The sequence below is a fragment of the Cervus canadensis genome, chromosome X (assembly GCF_019320065.1).
Source record: "Cervus canadensis isolate Bull #8, Minnesota chromosome X, ASM1932006v1, whole genome shotgun sequence".
In the NCBI taxonomy this organism is placed as follows: domain Eukaryota; kingdom Metazoa; phylum Chordata; class Mammalia; order Artiodactyla; family Cervidae; genus Cervus; species Cervus canadensis.
Window position 1 is genome coordinate 47,684,731 of NC_057419.1, and position 18,709 is coordinate 47,703,439.

At 44.1% G+C, this 18,709-nt stretch overlaps 1 protein-coding gene across 2 annotated transcripts; it reads right to left on the minus strand.

Moving 5' to 3' along the window:
• Positions 1-15,434: 15,434 nt before the first annotated feature.
• On the minus strand, positions 15,435-17,776 carry MID1IP1 (MID1 interacting protein 1). Of its 2 annotated transcripts, none has more exons than XM_043459348.1 (2): positions 17,473-17,776; positions 15,435-17,203 (listed from the first exon to the last, which is right to left on the minus strand). In XM_043459348.1, exon 2 carries the CDS (start codon positions 16,939-16,941, stop codon positions 16,393-16,395), a length of 549 nt encoding a protein of 182 aa, XP_043315283.1. In that variant the 5' UTR covers positions 16,942-17,203; positions 17,473-17,776; the 3' UTR covers positions 15,435-16,392. The 2 variants fall into 2 exon arrangements, with proteins under 2 accessions (XP_043315283.1, XP_043315282.1); XM_043459347.1 differs by having other exon boundaries at positions 15,435-17,200; positions 17,473-17,759.
• Positions 17,777-18,709: the final 933 nt, after the last annotated feature.

Consider the following 18,709-nt stretch of genomic DNA (forward strand, 5'->3'; position numbering starts at 1 on the left):
CTTTCCCCAGCCTTCCCCCAAATGGATATTTGCATGGTCAATCTTGGTATGAGTTGAACATTTTAGAACAAATCATCTGTGTTAGCTGTAGTCTGATTATTGTGCCCTGGGATTTTGAACAGAGCCAATCTAGAGGCCTCTTGGCTAGAGGCCAACTGCGTTGGGTTTGAGGGTGCGATTTGGGGTACATTTTAAAAGATGATACAAACCAACCATTTTAAAAGGAGATAATAAAAGTAGAATTCCTCCTATCACTCCCACAGAGATACCCAGTGGTTGGAGAATATTCGCTATCCCTAAGGAATTTTTTTCTATGGGATATACTCCAAGATGTATACGTTCCTGCCTTGATTTTTAAAGGCATATGTGAACATGTCAAATTCTATGAAATAATCTCTTGGTGTTTATTTTTTTTAACTTCCACAACCCCTCAATTCTGCTAGTTAATTAAAACAGATACATTTATCAATACATTCCTTTCACGAAAAAGTTTCAGTTCAGTTCAGTTCAGTCACTCAGTCATGTCCAACTCTTTGCGACCCCATGGACTGCAGCACCCCAGGCCTCCCTGTCCATCACCAACTCCTGGAGTTTACTCAAACTCATGTCCATTGAGTCAGTGATGCCATCACGAAAAAGTTTACACCTCAGAAAGTATATAATTTATGGTAATGTAAGCCCTTTCCAGAGAAGGCAATGGCAACCCACTCCAGTACTCTTGCCTGGAAAATCCCATGGACAGAGGAGCCTGGTAGGCTGCAGTCCATGGGGTCGCTAGGAGTCGGACACGACTGAGCGACTTCACTTTCACTTTTCACTCTCATGCACTGGAGAAGGAAATGGCAACCCACTCCAGTGTTCTTGCCTGGAGAGTCCCAGGGACGGAGGAGCCTGGTGGGCTGCCATCTATGGGGTTGCACAGGGTCAGACAAGACTGAAGCAACGTGGCAGCAGCAGCAGCAAGCCCTTTCTACCTCTTATTGGCAGAGCTTCACCTTCACTTGGGACTCTTCTTACAAGTCACAATAAATAATAGCATGTGGCTAAAAAGCACTACCAATATCCTAGACAGAAATGAAAATGCAAAAGGAACGGGAAACACAAGAAACTGAACATTTCATCTGCAGGGCTAGCAGAACACCTATGTCTTATGCCAGATCCCACACAGTGTGAATGATTACAGCAGAAAGAGACACGAGGATAAACACAACCATAAGACTCAAACCTCAGTTTAGTCTTCGACTCATCAAAGATCAGAGCTCTGATTCCTGCCTGTATTTCCCCTTCCCCTTCCACCGTGTCCAGGGCTTCCCCCCGCTCTCTCTCTGTCAGCCTGTCTGTCCTTCTGACTACCTCACCAGTGTGGCTCGAAACCCAGGCTCCCCACCGCCCACCCACAATGAAGATGGGCAGTGTGGCCTCAGGCCCTGTGACTGTGCTGGCAGAGGATAAGGTAGTGGTGAAGTCATCACCATTGGAAACAAGATATCTGCGGCAAAGCCTGCTAGCTACCTTTGCCAAAATACAGTCTCCCCTTTCTCCTTAGGAACACGACTCTAATTTTTAGCTGGGCACGTTGCCACCTGAAATAAACAACTGCATTTTTCAGCATTCTTAGCAACTAAATATGTCTCTCAATATAAAGCCATAGTCCTTCCAAAGGCTTTAAAAGTAAGTTGTGAATAAGATGTAACCAACAAACTATACACAGAATTATTTGTGGAAGGACTAGGATGGCTGTTCATAATGAACTGACTCAATTGAGAGTTTCTTTCTGCCCACCCTCCTGCTAGGAGTGTGAAATATGAACATGCTATCCAGGGCTCCAGCCATCTACCTTGTGCCATGAAGTATCCTTAAGGAATGATGCCTAAGCATAAATTTCTGAGCTTGGAGCCTGGTGGCACACCATGGGGTCACACAGAAGCATCCCTGGACACTTTGACTTCATATTTCCTCTGTGCAGAGGGATTCTAAGTCTTTGTAAGTTCAGTTATATTGATATCTGAGAAAAGACTGTTCTAGAAGAGAGGACAGTGAAAACAAGGGCTTCAAGGCTGGAGTGTATCTTGCAAGTTTAAGTAGAATTGAAGTGGCTGATGTGGCTGGAACAGAGTGAACAAGGGGCTGAGTGGGAGATGAGATCAGAGTGGTACTGGAAGGTACTCCATTCAGTCTTAAAGGCCTTCAGAAGGACATAGCTATTACATAGAGAGATGTTGGGAGTTGTTGCAGAGTTTGGATCAAAGGAGTAACATAATATGATTAATGTTTCATTATCTATCTGGTTATTGTATTAATACATAAAAATGTATAGAAACTCATTAAGAAGCTATGACATAATCCAGATGGGATATCATGGTGCCTTGAACCAGCACAATATTAGTAAAGGTGGTGAGAAGAAGTTCAGTTCAGTTCAGACTCTCTGTCATGTCCGACTCTTTGCAACCCCATGAACCACAGCATGCCAGGCCTCCCTGTCCATCACCAACTCCCAGAGTCCACCCAAACCCATGTCCATCGAGTTGATGATGCCATCCGACCATCTCATCCTCTGTCGTCCCCTTCTCCTCCTGTCCTCAATCTTTCCAAGCATCAGGGTCTTTTCCAATGAGTCGGCTCTTCGCATCAGGTGGCCAAAGTATTGGAGTTTCAGCTTCAACATCAGTCCTTTCAATGAACACCCAGGACTGATCTCCTTTAGGATGGACTGGTTGGATCTCCTTGAAGCCCAAGGGACTCTCAAGAGTCTTCTCCAACTCCACAGTTCAAAAGCATCAATTTTCAGTGCTCAGCTTTCTTTATAGGCCAACTCTCACATCCATACATGACCACTGGAAAAACCATAGCCTTGACTAGATGGACCTTTGTTGGCAAACTAATGTCTCTGCTTTTTAATATGCTGTCTAGGTTGGTCATAACTTTCCTTCCAAGGAGTAAGCATCTTTTAATTTCATGGCTGCAATCACCATCTGCAGTGATTTTGGAGCCCAAAAAAATAGTCAGCCACTGTTTCCACTGTTTCCCCATCTATCTGCCATGAAGTGATGGTACTGGATGCCATTGATCTTAGTTTTCTGAATGTTGAGCTTTAAGCCAACTTTTTCACTCTCCTCTTTCACTTTCATCAAGAGGCTCTAAGAAGAGGTTAGATATCTGGTATTTTATGAAGACAGAGCTAACAAGATTTCCTGATAGATGTGACAGAAAGAGAAAAATCAAGGGCACCTCCAAAGATTTGGGCCTCAGCAACTGGAAGGTTGGAGTTGCTGTCAACTTAGATGGGGAAGGCTATAGCTAGAGCTGGCTTGTTGACAAGGTAATTAAAACCTTCCCCCCCCCGCCCCAAATCTGCTCCTTTGATTCTGTTGCTTAGCTCACAAAGTCAGTGCAGATCTACTCAATGACTCCAGGAAGAATTCAAAAAAATCCCACCCTCACTCAACCCTCTCCATAACCTCCATAACTTCCCATTATGTCCTCTGATTTCTACTTTAGAAATTCCCTTTAGCCATCTACTTCTGTCATCCATTGCCATCACTTTATTCAAGGCCACCATCATCACTCACCTGCATTATCACAAGAACCTCTGAGCTGGCGATACATCCACTGCAGATTGCGCTATTCACTTCTCTGCATTTGAAAGCACAAACCCCTCCAATGGCCACCATTTCTTATTGTCCTTGGATTCAGTCCAAAGCGCTAAGTGTATTTTTTAAGTCATTGTTTTGAAATAATTTCTGACTCACAGAAAAGTTGGAAGAATAGTACAAAAACTTTCCATATACCCCTCACCCAGACATCCATTTTACTACTATCTCTATGTGGAGAGAGCTGTGAAAGTGTTAGTTGCTCAGTCGTGTCTGACTCTTTGTGACCCCATGGACTGTAGCCCACCAAGCTCCTCTGTCCTTGGGATTCTCCAGGCAAGAATACTGGAGTGGGTAGCCATTCCCTTCTTCAGGAGATCTTCCCAACCCAGGGATTGAACCTGGGTCTTCTGCATTGACTGCATGACTAACACACACACATACTAATATATAAAGTATGTGTGGGTTATACAATATATATAATTATACTGAACATTTCCTTCTGGGCACAATTTAAATTTTAAAAGTGTTAATACAACACAGCATATACAGATGTGTGTGTGTGTGTGTGTGCGTGTGTGTGTGTGTGTGTTAGTTACTCAGTCATGTCCGACCCTTTGTGATCCCCATGGACTATAGCCAGCCAGGCTCCTCTGTCCATGGAATTCTATTTAGAGAGAGAGAGAGAATACATTGTAAACATAATACTCTTTTACCCCTAAATACTTCAGTGTATATTTTCCTAGGAATGAGAACAATCACTTAAATAACTGTAACACAGTTATTACAATCAGAAAATTAACATTGTTACAAAACAACTATGTAATATACAAACTTTACATTTTTTTCAGTTGAACAAATTGTCTTTTTTCTCCTTTATAGCAAAAGAGATAGAGATGTAGATAGAGACGTTGTTGGCATTACTGATCCAGGAGCTAATCCAGGATCACATGTGGCATTCAGTTTTCCTGTCTCTTTTATTCTGGACCAGTTCCTCAGTCTTTGCCTTTTATGATATAGACACTTTCGAAGCATATAAACCAGTTATTTTGTATAATTCCCCTCAGTTTGGATTTCTCTGATGTTTCCTCATGGGTAGATTTAGGTTGTGCCTGTTGGGCAGGATGATCATGAAAATGACACGTCCTTCTCAGTGCATCATATCAAGAGGCAGTCTCTTCATCATGTTGCTTCTGCTTATGTGTCATCCTCATCTCTCACCCTCTATCCATCCTTGCTGCAAAGTTCTCAGGCATAGCCTCAGATAATCCATGCCAGCCCCATTTTCACCTGGCTAATCCATGCTGTTCCATCAGATCCCAGCCTAAACTAGACTGTTTCTGGGTCCCCAGACTTGGTTTAGGGCCTCTCCTCTGAGCTCTCATAGCACCCTGCACCCACCTATAATAGCACTTATTAGGCTGCGTAGTAATTGCCTGTTTCCTTGTCTGTATCCTCTGGATGGCAAGCATTTAAGGCAGGGACTGCATAATGCTCACTATGGTCACCAGCACATAGCCCAAGATCTGGTTCATAGCAGTTGCCCAACAAATATTTACTGAGTGAAGCATTGCTGCGATGCAGACTTCCTCTTGTATGTTCCCAGAGCCCTGCATAGCTCCATTATCTCTTTCATGGTGTTGCTAGATTGTTTGTCTACAAATGGTTTTCCCTGCTAGACTGGAAATGCCTGGAACCACATCTGAGCTCTTGCACACAGAAGGAAAGAAAGGAGGGGAAGAGGGAAGGAGAGAGACTAGGCCTTTTGTCCTAGAAATTTGTTCCTTCTGAGTTTGTGTTGAGCAGGTACAGAGCGTTTTGGAACTTCTCTCCCAGCCACCCCTGCCCTTGCACCCCACTTCATGTTGATTCTGCTTTCCAGCATCGCACTGGGTGGGGGGGGGGGGGGGGGGCTGGGAGCCATGCCAGTTGCTTTAGTTGCCTTCTCAACTCCCTGTCAGCCCCAATTCAGGAATGGTTGCTCTGAGATTGAATTTTTGCTCTTTATGAGAGTTTTTAACAAGATTCTGAAGCATCTAGTGTGAATTCTCACCATATATACTAGTGAGCAGTGAAGTAAAAGAAGGAAGAAAAAAGAGAAGAAAGAAAAAGAGGCCTGAAATATTCGCAGGTTAAATAGAATAATCCAAAATTTGACTGCATTGTCTTGTGAAACCTAAATGAACTAATCAGATGAAAGATAAGGAACTTCTTCCTCAAGAGTTTCCTTTTTCTCCTTTCTCTGGCCCTCATATTTAATTAATAACTAGCAAACACTTACTTTAAGGTTTTACAAGTTATAATTTAATCTTTGTAATATCTTGAACATTTGGTTTTCCTTGTAACAACTTCTTTAAAGCCTTCTTTCAGTATTAAGATTAGATTGGAAAAAAAAAAAAAGATTAGATTGGGCCATGAGCAACAGACATGCAAGTGGCTTAAACAAGATAAGTTTCCTTCTGGCTTTTGAAAATGAAGTTCAGAGGTAGGTCATCCATGACAATCAGAAACCCAGGTTCCTTCTCCCCTGTTGTTTTGTTCTGAACATGTTGCTGCTACCTTATTAGCTAAAATGGCTGCTGGAGCTCCAGCCATCTCATGTCATTCCATTCAACAAGAAGGAGAAAGGAACAAAGGTACTCTCCTATTCTTTAAAGATACCTTTTGAAAGTCAGATGTGAAACTCCTGCTTTCAGCTCATTGGCTACAACCTTGTCATGTGGTCACTCCTAACTGTAAGGGAAGCTGAGAATTAGAGCTTTTGTTTGTGGTGACCCAGTTCCCAGCTGAAGTTAGAGGGATAAGGAGAGAACAGATGTTGGAAAACACCAAGCAGTCTTTGACACAATTTGCTCTCTGTAAAATGAGGATAATACCTATACGTACTTCATGGAGTCTTTGTGGGTAGAAAGTGAGAAAATGCAGAAGGTGTGCATCACTCATGGTAATAATGACTTCATAAAAAGAAGAAAGTATATATAATAAGTGTGTACTGAATGGTAGTTCATTGCTATTACTATGAAACCTGTGGGGAGTATCCTTATTTTGAAAAATGAACATCCAAAATGTCAACTTCCCTAATGACACCAACCAGGGTTCTTGGCCATCCCCATCAATAGAAATTGACTATAGGCCAGACAAGAAACTCAGGGTGAGGCTTTATTATGGCTCCTGCTGTAGCAAGGGGGAAGTGAGAACAAGTAACAGGTTCCCTTGCTCACTCCCCGAGGTGGGGGCAAGCTTGTTCTTTATACGGCATGAGGGTAGGGGCATGTCCAGGTGTCAAGCTGGATGGGTGGCTTAGGTGGTTTGCCCACCCCTTAGGTGGCGTTGTGTGCAGGGGGCATGCTCAGTAACCCGCTTTTGCTCCTGACACCCTGTTTTGGGGTTTGTTTTTGGTTGTTTTTTTTGCTCCCAGCTCTTTAGAAATGGTAGTTGGTTATTCTTCTATCTTTGTATTTTTTGGTCCAGAATTTGCCTCAACTGCGCATGCACACAGTTGTTTTTAGTCCCATGTAGTTTCTGTGTATTTTGTTATTTGAGGAGAGGTATGTCCAGGTGTAGGCACTGCAGCAAAGGATCCCTGGTCCCAGCCTGTCTCATCAGGATACACAGAATGAACTGACAGAACTGGGGCTAAATAGATTCTTTGGCTCTAAATCCTGGTTTTCTTTCGCTACTGGGCACCACCTTTCCTTCTATCTCCCCTCACCACAACCACCTCTCATTATGGCTCTCGGGTTCACCAAGACAACATCTGATATGTTTCTCCATTGAAAAGCTTTTACACTCCATCCCAGTACTAACCGCTCATCATTCACTGAGAGCTAGTACTAATCAGATGTATAACTCTCTCTCATCTATTACAGGTAAGAGCGTAAATGGTATAACCACTGTGGAAAACTCTTTCACAGTTTCTTATAAAGTTAAATATATATACCCCTCTTATGAACTAGCAATTCCAAGCCTCTCTTTATCGCCCCCCCAAAGGGCTTGAACTAGAATGTTATTTATATAGTTATTCCTGCAAGCTAAAAGAAATAGAAACAACCTAAATGTCCATCAACAGGAAACTAGATAAATTGTGAAAATTTATGAAATGGAATACTGCTCAGGAGTAAAAAGGAATGAACTACTGACTTATGCAAAAGCATGGGTGAATCTCAGAAATATGTTGAGTGAAAAAAGCCAGACTCTGGAATACATACTGTATGACTCAATTTATATGAAGATCAATAACAAGCCAAACTAATATATAAGGATAGAAATCAGAATAGAGGTTGCCTGGGGAGAGGGAGGGGATGATCAGAAAAGCACACAAGGAAACTTCTTAGGGTGATGAGAATATTGTGTACCTTTATCGAGGTGTCAGTTACATGGGTGTATGCATTTGTCAGAACTTAACAAACTATACACTTAAGATCTGTATATTTTGTTGCATGTAAAATGTCAATTAAAAAAATAATAGTGAGATGGGGGAGCAGCAGAAATAAATGCTCCACGTAAAAATCCAAACATATCGTCTAAAGAGGGAGAAGTAAGATTTTAAAAAATTGAGAGTGGATCTAAGATCTTAACCATAAAATATGTAATAATGCCACTATATTTGAAGCAAACCCTTTTAGTAAGACAGTGGCAGCCCCATAAGTCGTGTCTGTTTAGGCAGGGCCACTGTCACCAGGACTAGAGCCTAAAAGAAAAATAAAGTCTCTTTCACAAAAGAAGACTAAAAGTACCTTTCAGACTTGTTTTCACCAATTTGCTGTGTTTAAAATTCTATATTTTAGCTAGCCCCAAAAGCAATGACTGGATTAAGTGCGAAGAGTATATAACCTTTCATTTTCTGGCCACAGGCTAGAGGCCAAGTGTTCTAGTGACCTATTGCTTCCATAACAAATTCCCACAAACTTAGTGACTTAAAACAATGTAAAATTACTCTCTTACAGTTCTGACAGTCAGAAGTCTATGATGGGTCTCACGGGGCTAAAATCAAGGTGCTGGAATGTCTATGTTTTTTCTGGAGGCTTTAGGGAGACTCTGTTTCCTCACCTTTTCCAGCTTTTAGAGTCGGCCTGCAGTTTTTGGCTCATGGCCCCTTTTTCCATCTTCAAAGCCATTGAGGGTAAATTGAGTCCTTGTTATGCTGCATCACTCTAACTCTGGTTCTTATGCCTTCTACTTCCATTTCGAAAGACTTGTGATTAGATTCAACCCATCCTGATAATCCAGGATTTCAGCATCTGAAGGTCAGGTGATTAGCAATCTTAATTCCAGCTGCAGCCAACCTTAATCACCCCTTGCCATGTAGGTGACATATTCACAGGTTCCAAGGATTAGGACACTGACATCTTTGGAGGACCATTATTTTGCCTACCATGTCAAGCTTTAACAGAACTGTAAAAGGCTACTTACCTCTTTCATCATCCATCACTTCTAAGCCTTCTATTCTCTACATCAGCCATCAGATGAATGTTTCCAAAGGTTCTGGGTTTATCTCAAGCTGTTACTCAGGTAAATGTGATAAACACAGACCCTGTTTATAGATTACATTCTACTTTTAATTGTTTTCACTTAGTTCTACCATCTCCTGATATTTGGAAATAAAAAGTCTCTGTTCCCATTATCTATTGCTGTGTAACAAACCACTTAGTGGCTTAAAAGAATGAAAATATTTTGCACACAAGTCTAAAATTTGGGCAGTGATGAATGGGGACAGCTTGTCTCTGCTCCACTTGGCATTGGCTAGAGTAGCTCCAAGGCTGGGGGCTAGAATCAGTTGAAGGCTCACTCACGTGTCTGCAGTTGGCTGGGACCTCAGTGAGGCTGTCAGCAGGAACACCTACATGTGGCCTCTCCATGTGGCTTGGGCTTTCTCACAGTGCTACAGCTGGGTTCCAAGGATGAGGCTCTCTTAAGAGACAGCCATGTATCTCATACAAGAGGAAAATGCCTGACCCTTTATGATTCGGCCTTGGAAGTGATGGCCACGTGGATTTTTCAAGGCAGCACCAAAGCCCCGCCTAAATTCAAGGTGAGGAAACAGAGATTCTACCTCTGGATGGAAGGTGGCAAGGTTGAGGAAGAGCATTTAGGGCCACAAATAACTTTGCCATCTCTTTGAGAAAATACAGTTTGCCACAACTTCTCTGCCACTTTTCTATTTCTTCTCTTCAAGTCCCCTCTTCCTTCCATTCTATTTATCTCCCTTTATATAATTGCCCACCTTGCCCTTTTTTTGTCCGTCACTCCTTCTGTCTCAAAATCAGGTCAACCCCGAGCTGGCAAATGGCAATTTCAGAAGGTGATATAAGAAGACTATAGCATGTCCACAGAGGGACATCTAATTGCTGGAATCAGAGATTATTCAACCATTTGAGACTGACGGAAATGGCAATTTCATAATATTGACTTTGACTTCCTGTCTAGGCAGAGAAAAAGGTACCACAACCTACTATGAGAAGACAATGATTACCTCCCCACTCCTCAGGTGTCCAGTGGGTGGGAGGATCTTTGCCCTTCTTCATCACTTCCCTTATCACATCAACCCAGGCAGAGATGGTGGAGTGACATCTCATAAATTTGGAAAGACAGGCTCAGTTTGACTTTCTCGCTTGGGGCCAAACTGGCTGCAGAGATTTTGGCCTTTTCCTCTGTTCCCTAACCCACTAAATAGAAAGGGCTACTGGTTTCTGAGATAAACATCTAAGTTTCTGGCATTTACGCCTCAAACATTTAAACTATTAAAGCACTGTCAACAAGTATTTACCACAACAGAAACTAAATTATACCCCAAAGCATCCATACAAGCTGCAATGTTAATTAGATGTCATGAGATACTACACCTTGTTTTGAATGACCAAATGTACACTAACTACACTCCTTGCATTCTACACATAGTTTGACTGCTAGGGAACATATCCACGTTTTTTCCACGATATATATCTTTCATTAAAAAAAAAAAACAGGACTTCAAATTAACACCACATTGTGAACAATTTAAATACCTTGACCAGATCTAACAGTGTGGTACTTTCGTTTTCATCCTTCCTTGACTACCAAACAGGAAATCTCCTCAATTAGATGTATGCTAAGTAGAAAAAAAAAAAATGCCATTATCCAAGGACACAACAAGTCTTGTCAGGTATTTCAACATGGCGGAAGAGTAGTCAGGTTTTAATTGGTCCTACTGAGCTCACCCACAAGCTACAACATTCTTTACCTCAGCAGTGTGGTATTCAAAAGGAAAAAAAAACTACAAAGTTAGTTTCTACCTTTGAAAACATCAAATGAATCATGTTCAGTTTCATCCTGTTAACTGAATGTGCTTGTTGATAAAAGTGCACATATCAACACTAGTAAGATTGGAACTGAAAAGTAAAATAGATTTGAGAAAACATCCCACCCCCAACATTGTTTATTTCCTCACAAAAATAAAAGAGCTGGGCTCTAGTTTTGCTAGTATTTTCCCAGTCTTCCTGTCTACTGGATTTGAAAGCACTTTCTCTAGACACTTCATAGTCAGACAGTGACCTTCTATAACTCTGTTCTTAACTAAATGATAAGAACTTTCTCCAATCAAAATTCTTACCAATTTGGGATTATTAAAGTTGGACACACCAGCAGATTTATTTTTAAAACTGCTAGGCAAAACATTCTGAAACAATAGACAAAGAAGTAATAAAATAAAAAGAATGGGAAGATACAAACATTTTTCCTCTTAAAAATAGAGAATGCCAAAACAGGAAGGGCTGATGAGATAGTTCTGGTTTTGGCAGGCTTTGTTTAGACAGATGCACAACCATTAGGTTTCTGCTTTAACTTGACCAAGACTTTTGACGCTAAAAAGAAAACAGCTAACTCAATAATAAAAATAATAAAACCAAAAAAAAAGAATATTTAAGGAGGTGAAGTCTTCATGGTTTTATGGAAGATGTATCCATCTGGGTCTTTACCATAATCACTACAGTTCAAGCACAAAATAGCAAGCAGCTGGAAAAGGCCTGTATATCAATGTAGTTTTCCTTTTCCTTAACCAGCATTTCATTAATTAAATAACATTCTCTCAATGGAGCAAGGAGACTCCTGAGGGATGTGGAAAATAGAAGAACCATGGAATCTCCATTTGTCAATACTGGAAGAGGCCTAAAGGCTTGAGCTGCTTTCACTTCTTATTTCCTTTCTGCTGGCTTTCAAAACACTTGTTCACCCTGAAACCCAGGGTGGCCAAGACAAGAGAATAATAAACGGGAACTTCCAGTCTCCATTCCACCTTATCTTTCCACCTAAGCGCCATCCTTGGATAGCCCAGCTTACATGGCCAAGCCCTGTCCACCAACTAAGCATGTCCACTATCAGGAGGATAAACTTAGGGCAAATGCATATGAAATCCCTGCAATGGGCTCAGGGCCAGCTGGACAGGGCCAAGTGTGTTATAGATGAAGGGCACAAGCTCTGGGCACTCTGTTGGTCCTGAAGATTCCTTACCCAAGGGGAATCGAAAGACCTTACAAAGAATCAGCATGGGGGCCCTCTAAAGTGGAGGGTCCCAAGGAAGGAGCCCTGGTTGCATGAGGCAAAGGCCAAGCAGTACTGGCTTCCAGATACAGAAATAGTTACATTGGTCATGTTGTTGTTTAGTCACTAAGTTGTGTCCAACTCTTTTGTGACCCCATGGACTGTAGCCCAAGAGGAAAATCCATGGGATTTTCTAGGCAAGAACGCTGGAGTGGGTTGCCATTTCCTTCTCCAGGGAATCTTCCCAACCCAGGGATCAGACCCAGGGATCGAACCCACGTCTCCTGCATTGGCAGGTGGATTCTTTACCACTGAGCCACCAGGGAAGCCCTTATTGGTCATACACTATCATTATTTCCACCACTTATCAGAAAGTTCTACAAAGTTTTAGATGAACTAACTGGAGGCCTAATGTTTAGAGTAACTCAAGAACACCTCTAAAATTCCTTATTGATTAAAAAAATTGAACATGGCCTTGAAACAAAAAAAATTTTTTTAAATAATTTTAAGTTGAAATTATCTTGCTAATTAAAGCAACTTAGCCTTGATCAGAAACTACAAAAAGAAGATTAATACTCATTTTAAGAGACCAATCATCCACATGTTTATAATTTTCATGTTTCTGATCCAGAATTTTTTATTTGTTGGGGTGAAAATTACCTTTAGAATTTTAAACAAAACATGCTTTCTGTCATTTTGTTCAGAATTCTTCAAAATATATCTCACAAGGATTGGTATAAATGTACTTGATGTCCCATAGAAAGATAATTACCTCTGGGGGGGGGGAGGTATATAAAATTTGAGCTCTCAGTCCATTAGGACTGTGTAAAATTTGCAAACATCTGAGACTCACAGAATAAGAGAAGGAGTGGGGTGAGGGGGGAAGAAGAGGAACTGCCATCTCCCAAAAGATTTTTGTTCAGCAGCTAAAAATGAGGAGGCATATGCAAATGACTTTCATTTTTTAAAACAATTGTTAAAGTAGACTAGTTTTCAAGTTAGTCCAAAGAAGGATAATCCCTGTAGCTGTGACATGCTAACAGTGGGTTCAGGTTCAGAGAAAGATTAAATCAGACCAGACCACTAAGGAACACTGTGTAAATGTAAAACCCCAAAAGCCCTGTGTGAGCAAAGCAGAAAGGTGTTTTGAGAGGCAAAAACAGGCCTTCTCAAAGGCTTTGGTGTGAGGTTTTGATGTAGAAAATGCTTATTAAATGTAAATATCTGGAGGGTAATCAATTCCCACCTAAGCTGTTCCTTTTTGCCCAGTTCATTTGCCCCCTGCCTTCCCTTTAGTCCCAAATTGCCACCCGAGATGGGTACTAGTAGACAACCTTGATCTCTGAGAGCTCTTTGAAGGAGGGGCCATGCAGTGTTTGCAACTTTTAAAATCTATAAAGTACTTTGAGCTTCCTCAGGAAAGACCTAAAAATATATTCACTTATCACTTGACCTTAGAAGTTAAACAAAAATTTAAATGGCTTGAGAAAATTTAACAGGTAAATCTGGTCAAAGGGATTTGATCTTGCATTGTTGCATAAACCAAACTTGAATAGTTATATCAATGGAATAACACTTACTGGGCCTGGGAAACCGAACTGGTTCATGAAAAAAATCCAATCCTCTTTTCACTACTCCTAGGTCAGAATCACTATTTATATATAAAGAATACTCTCCACGAATATTTTCAAAAATAAAGTTAAGAGCTTTATTTATAGTTTAGTTTTCCTATCAACATCTGCCTTTCTGTATTCTGAATACAAGAATGTTCTGAAAACATTTTAACATCTCATAAAGTTCTTGCTATACCTTGCCTAAACCATGACAATTTGATTTTAATTCAGTCTCTTCCCTGAGACTTTGAGAAGAGAAAGAGTTTACCTGTGGTTTCATGTATGTAATGGAAATTATGCTTTTCCTTAAAGTGAACATATTGTTCTAAGGTTCATATATTCCTTGAGAAGGGCAAGGAGGGAGATAAAGATGTGAAGCAGCATTCAGAGAGCTGGAAAGAACCTGTAGTGCCCTTCTGTAGTGCCTAAAGAAACTTCCAAGCAGCACACATTCCATATACAATCTCCTTTCATTGTCGCTACAACTCCATGAAATAAATCTTGTATTATTATTATGTCTAATTTCAAATGTGGCAACAAGCTTGGAGAGTTAAATACGATAACAAGAGGACTTGAACACACAAATTCCTGGCTCCAAGTCTTGGTATTTCTACCACTTGGCTTTCGTAGTTTCCTTTTTTTGTATTTTTTGCTTGCACTTTGATATTTTCAAGGGGATACAAGGTTAAGAGGCCATATACCTTCCTTCTGGTGCTGCCTAGCTTATCTTTATGTATTAACCATTAACTTTCTCTGGCAACACAGGAACCAGCCTTGACACTTCCCCATTTTTTCACGGCTGCTAAAAACTGATAATAGGCTTGAGCTACCCACAGCACGAAAAAAACTTGCTTTTTTTTTAACTTCAAAGTTACATGTATTTTAAATTCAAGCTCTGTGAGCTTAGAGAATGTCTCATGACTCCCAAGATTGAAAACTGAAGTTGATCTAATACTTAAGCCCGCCTAAACAAATCATGAAATATAAAACACAGAGCATTGTTTCGCCTATTCCACCATCCCAGAAGAGCAGCATAATGGCATCTAAGTGTTCGGAAGGGCCCTGCTGCAGTCTTGCTCAGACCTGCTGTCCACAGCCACAGACTGACTCCCTGGAAAACTGGAAGCATTGCTGGACACTGCTTCACAAAGCTTAGCACTTCACTGGGAATAGTCCAAGAGGCCACAGCGAGTGTTATAAAACATTTAAGTCTCTCCTAAGATTAACATAGAAGACTGGTAAATACAAGACCTGAAAGGTGTGTGCACTAGTATTAGCTAGTGTTTTTCTTCCAATTTTTACCTCTCAGTAGCCAAGTGAAATTTCTGCCTTTAAGATAAGTGGCTAGGCCTCAAAATGCATAATGTGTGCTTGAGCCTCTTGAAAAATTCAAAATGTTAACTAAGCACTCTGATAAGCTAGTCAAGTTGGTTGAAAACTCTAATATATGTACCTTCCCATAAATACTCTGAGTATTTATGAACTTTTTGTTGAGACTTACCTTGGTATTGAATTAGAAAGAAAAAGCTTGGAAGTAAATCTTGTTGGTAGCTTCCTCCCAAACAAAGCTGAATACTTACAAAGGTGATTATCTACCACTTTGAAATACCAGAGAAAAATAAAATTAGCTTTTGCTAAAAAAAAAAAAAAAAGTTTATTTTTATTTAATGACTAAGCCATTCATTGGCAGATGAGAAAGCAACAAACTTTTGTCAAGTTTCGTTAACACATTTGCTTTTTTTTATTTTTTAGAATATAGTCTACATCTGGATTAAAAAAGTTTTAAATAAATTTAAGACATATAACAACAGTGGAACCCTTCATCATTCTATGTACAACATGGATAGAATGTCAGTTGGTTCCATCTTGGGTAAGTCCACTTTCTCATAACAATGTTATTATTTTCACCAAGTGGCAAGTTTCCTACAAGCTGGCACCGTGCCAGCTTACACATACTGGGGTGGGGGTGGTGTGAAAGGGATGGGATAGAGGTGCCACAGAACAACTATACAGTGTAACAGAAAATCATTAATAACTAGTACCAGTTACCGACACAGTGCTGTTTGTGCGCCTATCACAATGGAATCGCCGAAGTTTCAGAGCAAGGAGGAGATTCGAAATACTTAGGACGGGGCCACTGTTACAGGAAAACTGATGCAACCTTAGCAACACTGCTGCCTCCACCAGCCCAACGGCAGGGTGGCGGGAGGCTGCGCAACCGCCCCGCCTTCCCCAGCGCCCAGCTCCGGGCAGCGCTCCCAAGTGTGGCAACCCAGCGCCGCGCCCCGGAATGGCCTATTCTCGGCCCTTCTCCTCCGGAAAGAAAAGAAACTCCAGGAAAGGCACAGACTGAATGCAGGGCGTCAACTCGGGCCCATTCCCACCAAAGTAGAACACAGTCCCCTCATTCCCCCACCTCCGCCCGACCCCGCCGGGGGAGAGAAGGAAGTCCTTGAGCACTATCCCACCTCTTTGGCCACCACTTTCCTCTCTGCTCTCGCCAAAGAAGCCCCTTCCTCCATGCTGCCCTGCTGCGCCCCCAGCATGTACGCAGCCCCCCCAACTTTGCAGGCCGCCCATCGCGCCCTAGAGCCAGAAAGAAAATAGCTTTAAGGAAAGAGAGAGGGTGAGAGATGGGACCAGGAAGGGTGCGGGACAGCCGCGGGCGCCCCGCCTCAGTGCCCCCAATTGCTGAAGCCGATCTCCTGCTTGTATCTGTTAGTGAGGATGTTGGCTTTGCGCGTGAGTTTGGACAGCACAGTGTGCAGCCCTCGCAGGTGGTAGTGGAACTGCTGCTCCAGGTCCTCCTCGCCGGCGTCCGCGCCCTCCAGGTTGCTCAGGTCCACCAGGATGTCCTTGGACTTCCAGGCGCTCCCCTCCTCGCTCCCCGCCGCCGGCGGCTGGTGTAGGACTCCCCACTCGATGTCGTTGCGGATGGACTTGAGCAGCACGTAGTGGCTGTACATGTCCCGGGAGGGCGCGAAAAAGCTGCCATTGGCGCTGCCCGGGCTGGGGGCCGGGGGCGTGCGCTCCTCCAGGCAGCCGCCGCTGCCGCCTACCTCCACGCCGACGTCGTTGTCCAGCTCCGGCTCGGCCAGCGGCACGTCGCGCAGCAGACTGGGCACCATCACCGTCTGGTCCATGTTGTTCACCGCGCCGATGAAGCGATTCATGGCGTTAAAGAGCGAGTGCTTCTGGTTGTAGGTGTCGCAAATTTGCATCATGGTGGCCGCGTGGGCGCCGAAGCACAGGGACGCAGGGGCACGGGATGGCCGGCTAGGGCGAGGGGCTGCCCGCCTTCACGCGCTCTGTGAGGCCCGCGCCGGGAGCCTGGCTACTGCCGGTGCGGCGGGATTCCCGGCTCCTCCTCCGCCTTCTCCAACTCGTCTCGATCGCAGCCCGGCCCTGCGGGATGCGCGACTTCTGGCTTTGGCGTCCGGAAGCTCGCGATATCAGCTCGTGGTCCCTGGGTCGAGCCCTTGCCTGCTTGGAAGACAGGGACGAAAGAGAAGATTATTCACCCAGCTAGGGTGCCCGGTACCCCCGCCTGCCCGCACCGCCCCTCCCCCCCATCCCCCCGGTTACTGCTTCTCTGGGACGGCGCCCGGGTGGCTCCCAGCAATCAGGCGGTCCCACCTCCTAGCGCGCCCAGTGCCTCCGAGAGAAAGAAGGTGGGCTCCCCACTCCCGTCTCCCTCCAAAGCCGGAGTCCAAGAACCCCCGAAGACCGGGCAGAAATGGGGAGGGGGCACGCACTTCCTCCGGCGCCTCGAGATCCCCTGCTGCTGGGTAGCTCAGCGTTCCCGCTCCCGGCGGCTGCTGCCTGCGGCTGCTGCGGCGGTCAGTAGCCGAACTGTGTCTGCGGGCGGTGGTGGTGGCGTGGGCCCCCTACCCATCCCAGGTGCTCAATTTATAGAGCCCTGGAAAGGTGTCGCCGACGCTCAGGGCCACCCCTTGTGTCTCCTCCTCCCGCCTCCCCGGCAGCGCCGAGATAAAAGGCCCAAGCTGAGGACGACCGGGAGTAACACTCTCTGGGCCCTTTCTACAGCGGGGGCGGGGCGTGCTGGGCCAGCCCCGCCTCTCGCCTGATACCCGGGCGGAGGGAGGGCGCCGTGGCAGGGCAGGGCAGAGGAGAGATGGAGCAGCCAGCCGCACCCGCCAGCGCCGAGTGCAGAGCAGGCCAGTGTGTGGGGGGGAGGTCAGGCGCTGTGTGGGTAAAGGAGGGGCCGGCGTCCCCTCCGGCCAGTGGGCGGGCAGGAGTGCGGGGGATGGGTGGGTCTTGCTCAAGTTCCCGGGGTGGGAAGACCGAATTGCTGGTGCCCTGGTCGTAAAGTGAGGCCCCCCCCCAACCCCGCATCTATGCTGGCAGTGGCCCAGAAACTACCAATCCGGTTTATTAATAGCCGTCGGGGAAAAGGGACCCGCAGTAGCAGCAACTCCATCCCGAGACTCTTACGTAAGAAGGGTGAAAGAAGGGTGACGGGGCATGCCGGCAGCACGTGGACGCTTGGTGCTCCCGCCATGGCCCTGGCCTTGGCCTACTGTGGGGGCGGGGAGATGAGCCTCAGAGGCTTTTGCCTACCTCCTGGCTGGGTCTTTCGCAATATTTCCAGTAACATCCGTTGCCAAGGGATGAAGAGCGACCCATCCTTGCATCTGCACAGCCTTCCAGGAGATCAGATGTGGCGATGGGAAGTAGCCAAATTCCTGACTTTTGCCCAAATCCCGCTACTCAGAGATCCGTGGCCTTTTGACTGCCAAAAGGCCAGGAGAGAGTGACAGTAGGTAGGGTTGTGCCGGGTGTCTTTCATCATTTAACAGAAAAGTGGGGGAGGTGTCCAGTATTTTTTTTTTAGGAAGAGAGTTTGAAATGTTCCTTTCCAAAAATAGTTCTTAAAACGCAAGGTCATTCAATAGGGCCTAAAACTATGTACCAAATTGCTGGATTTAACTTTTCAGTCTTGCACCTTAAATTTCAGTTTGAGACTCTAAA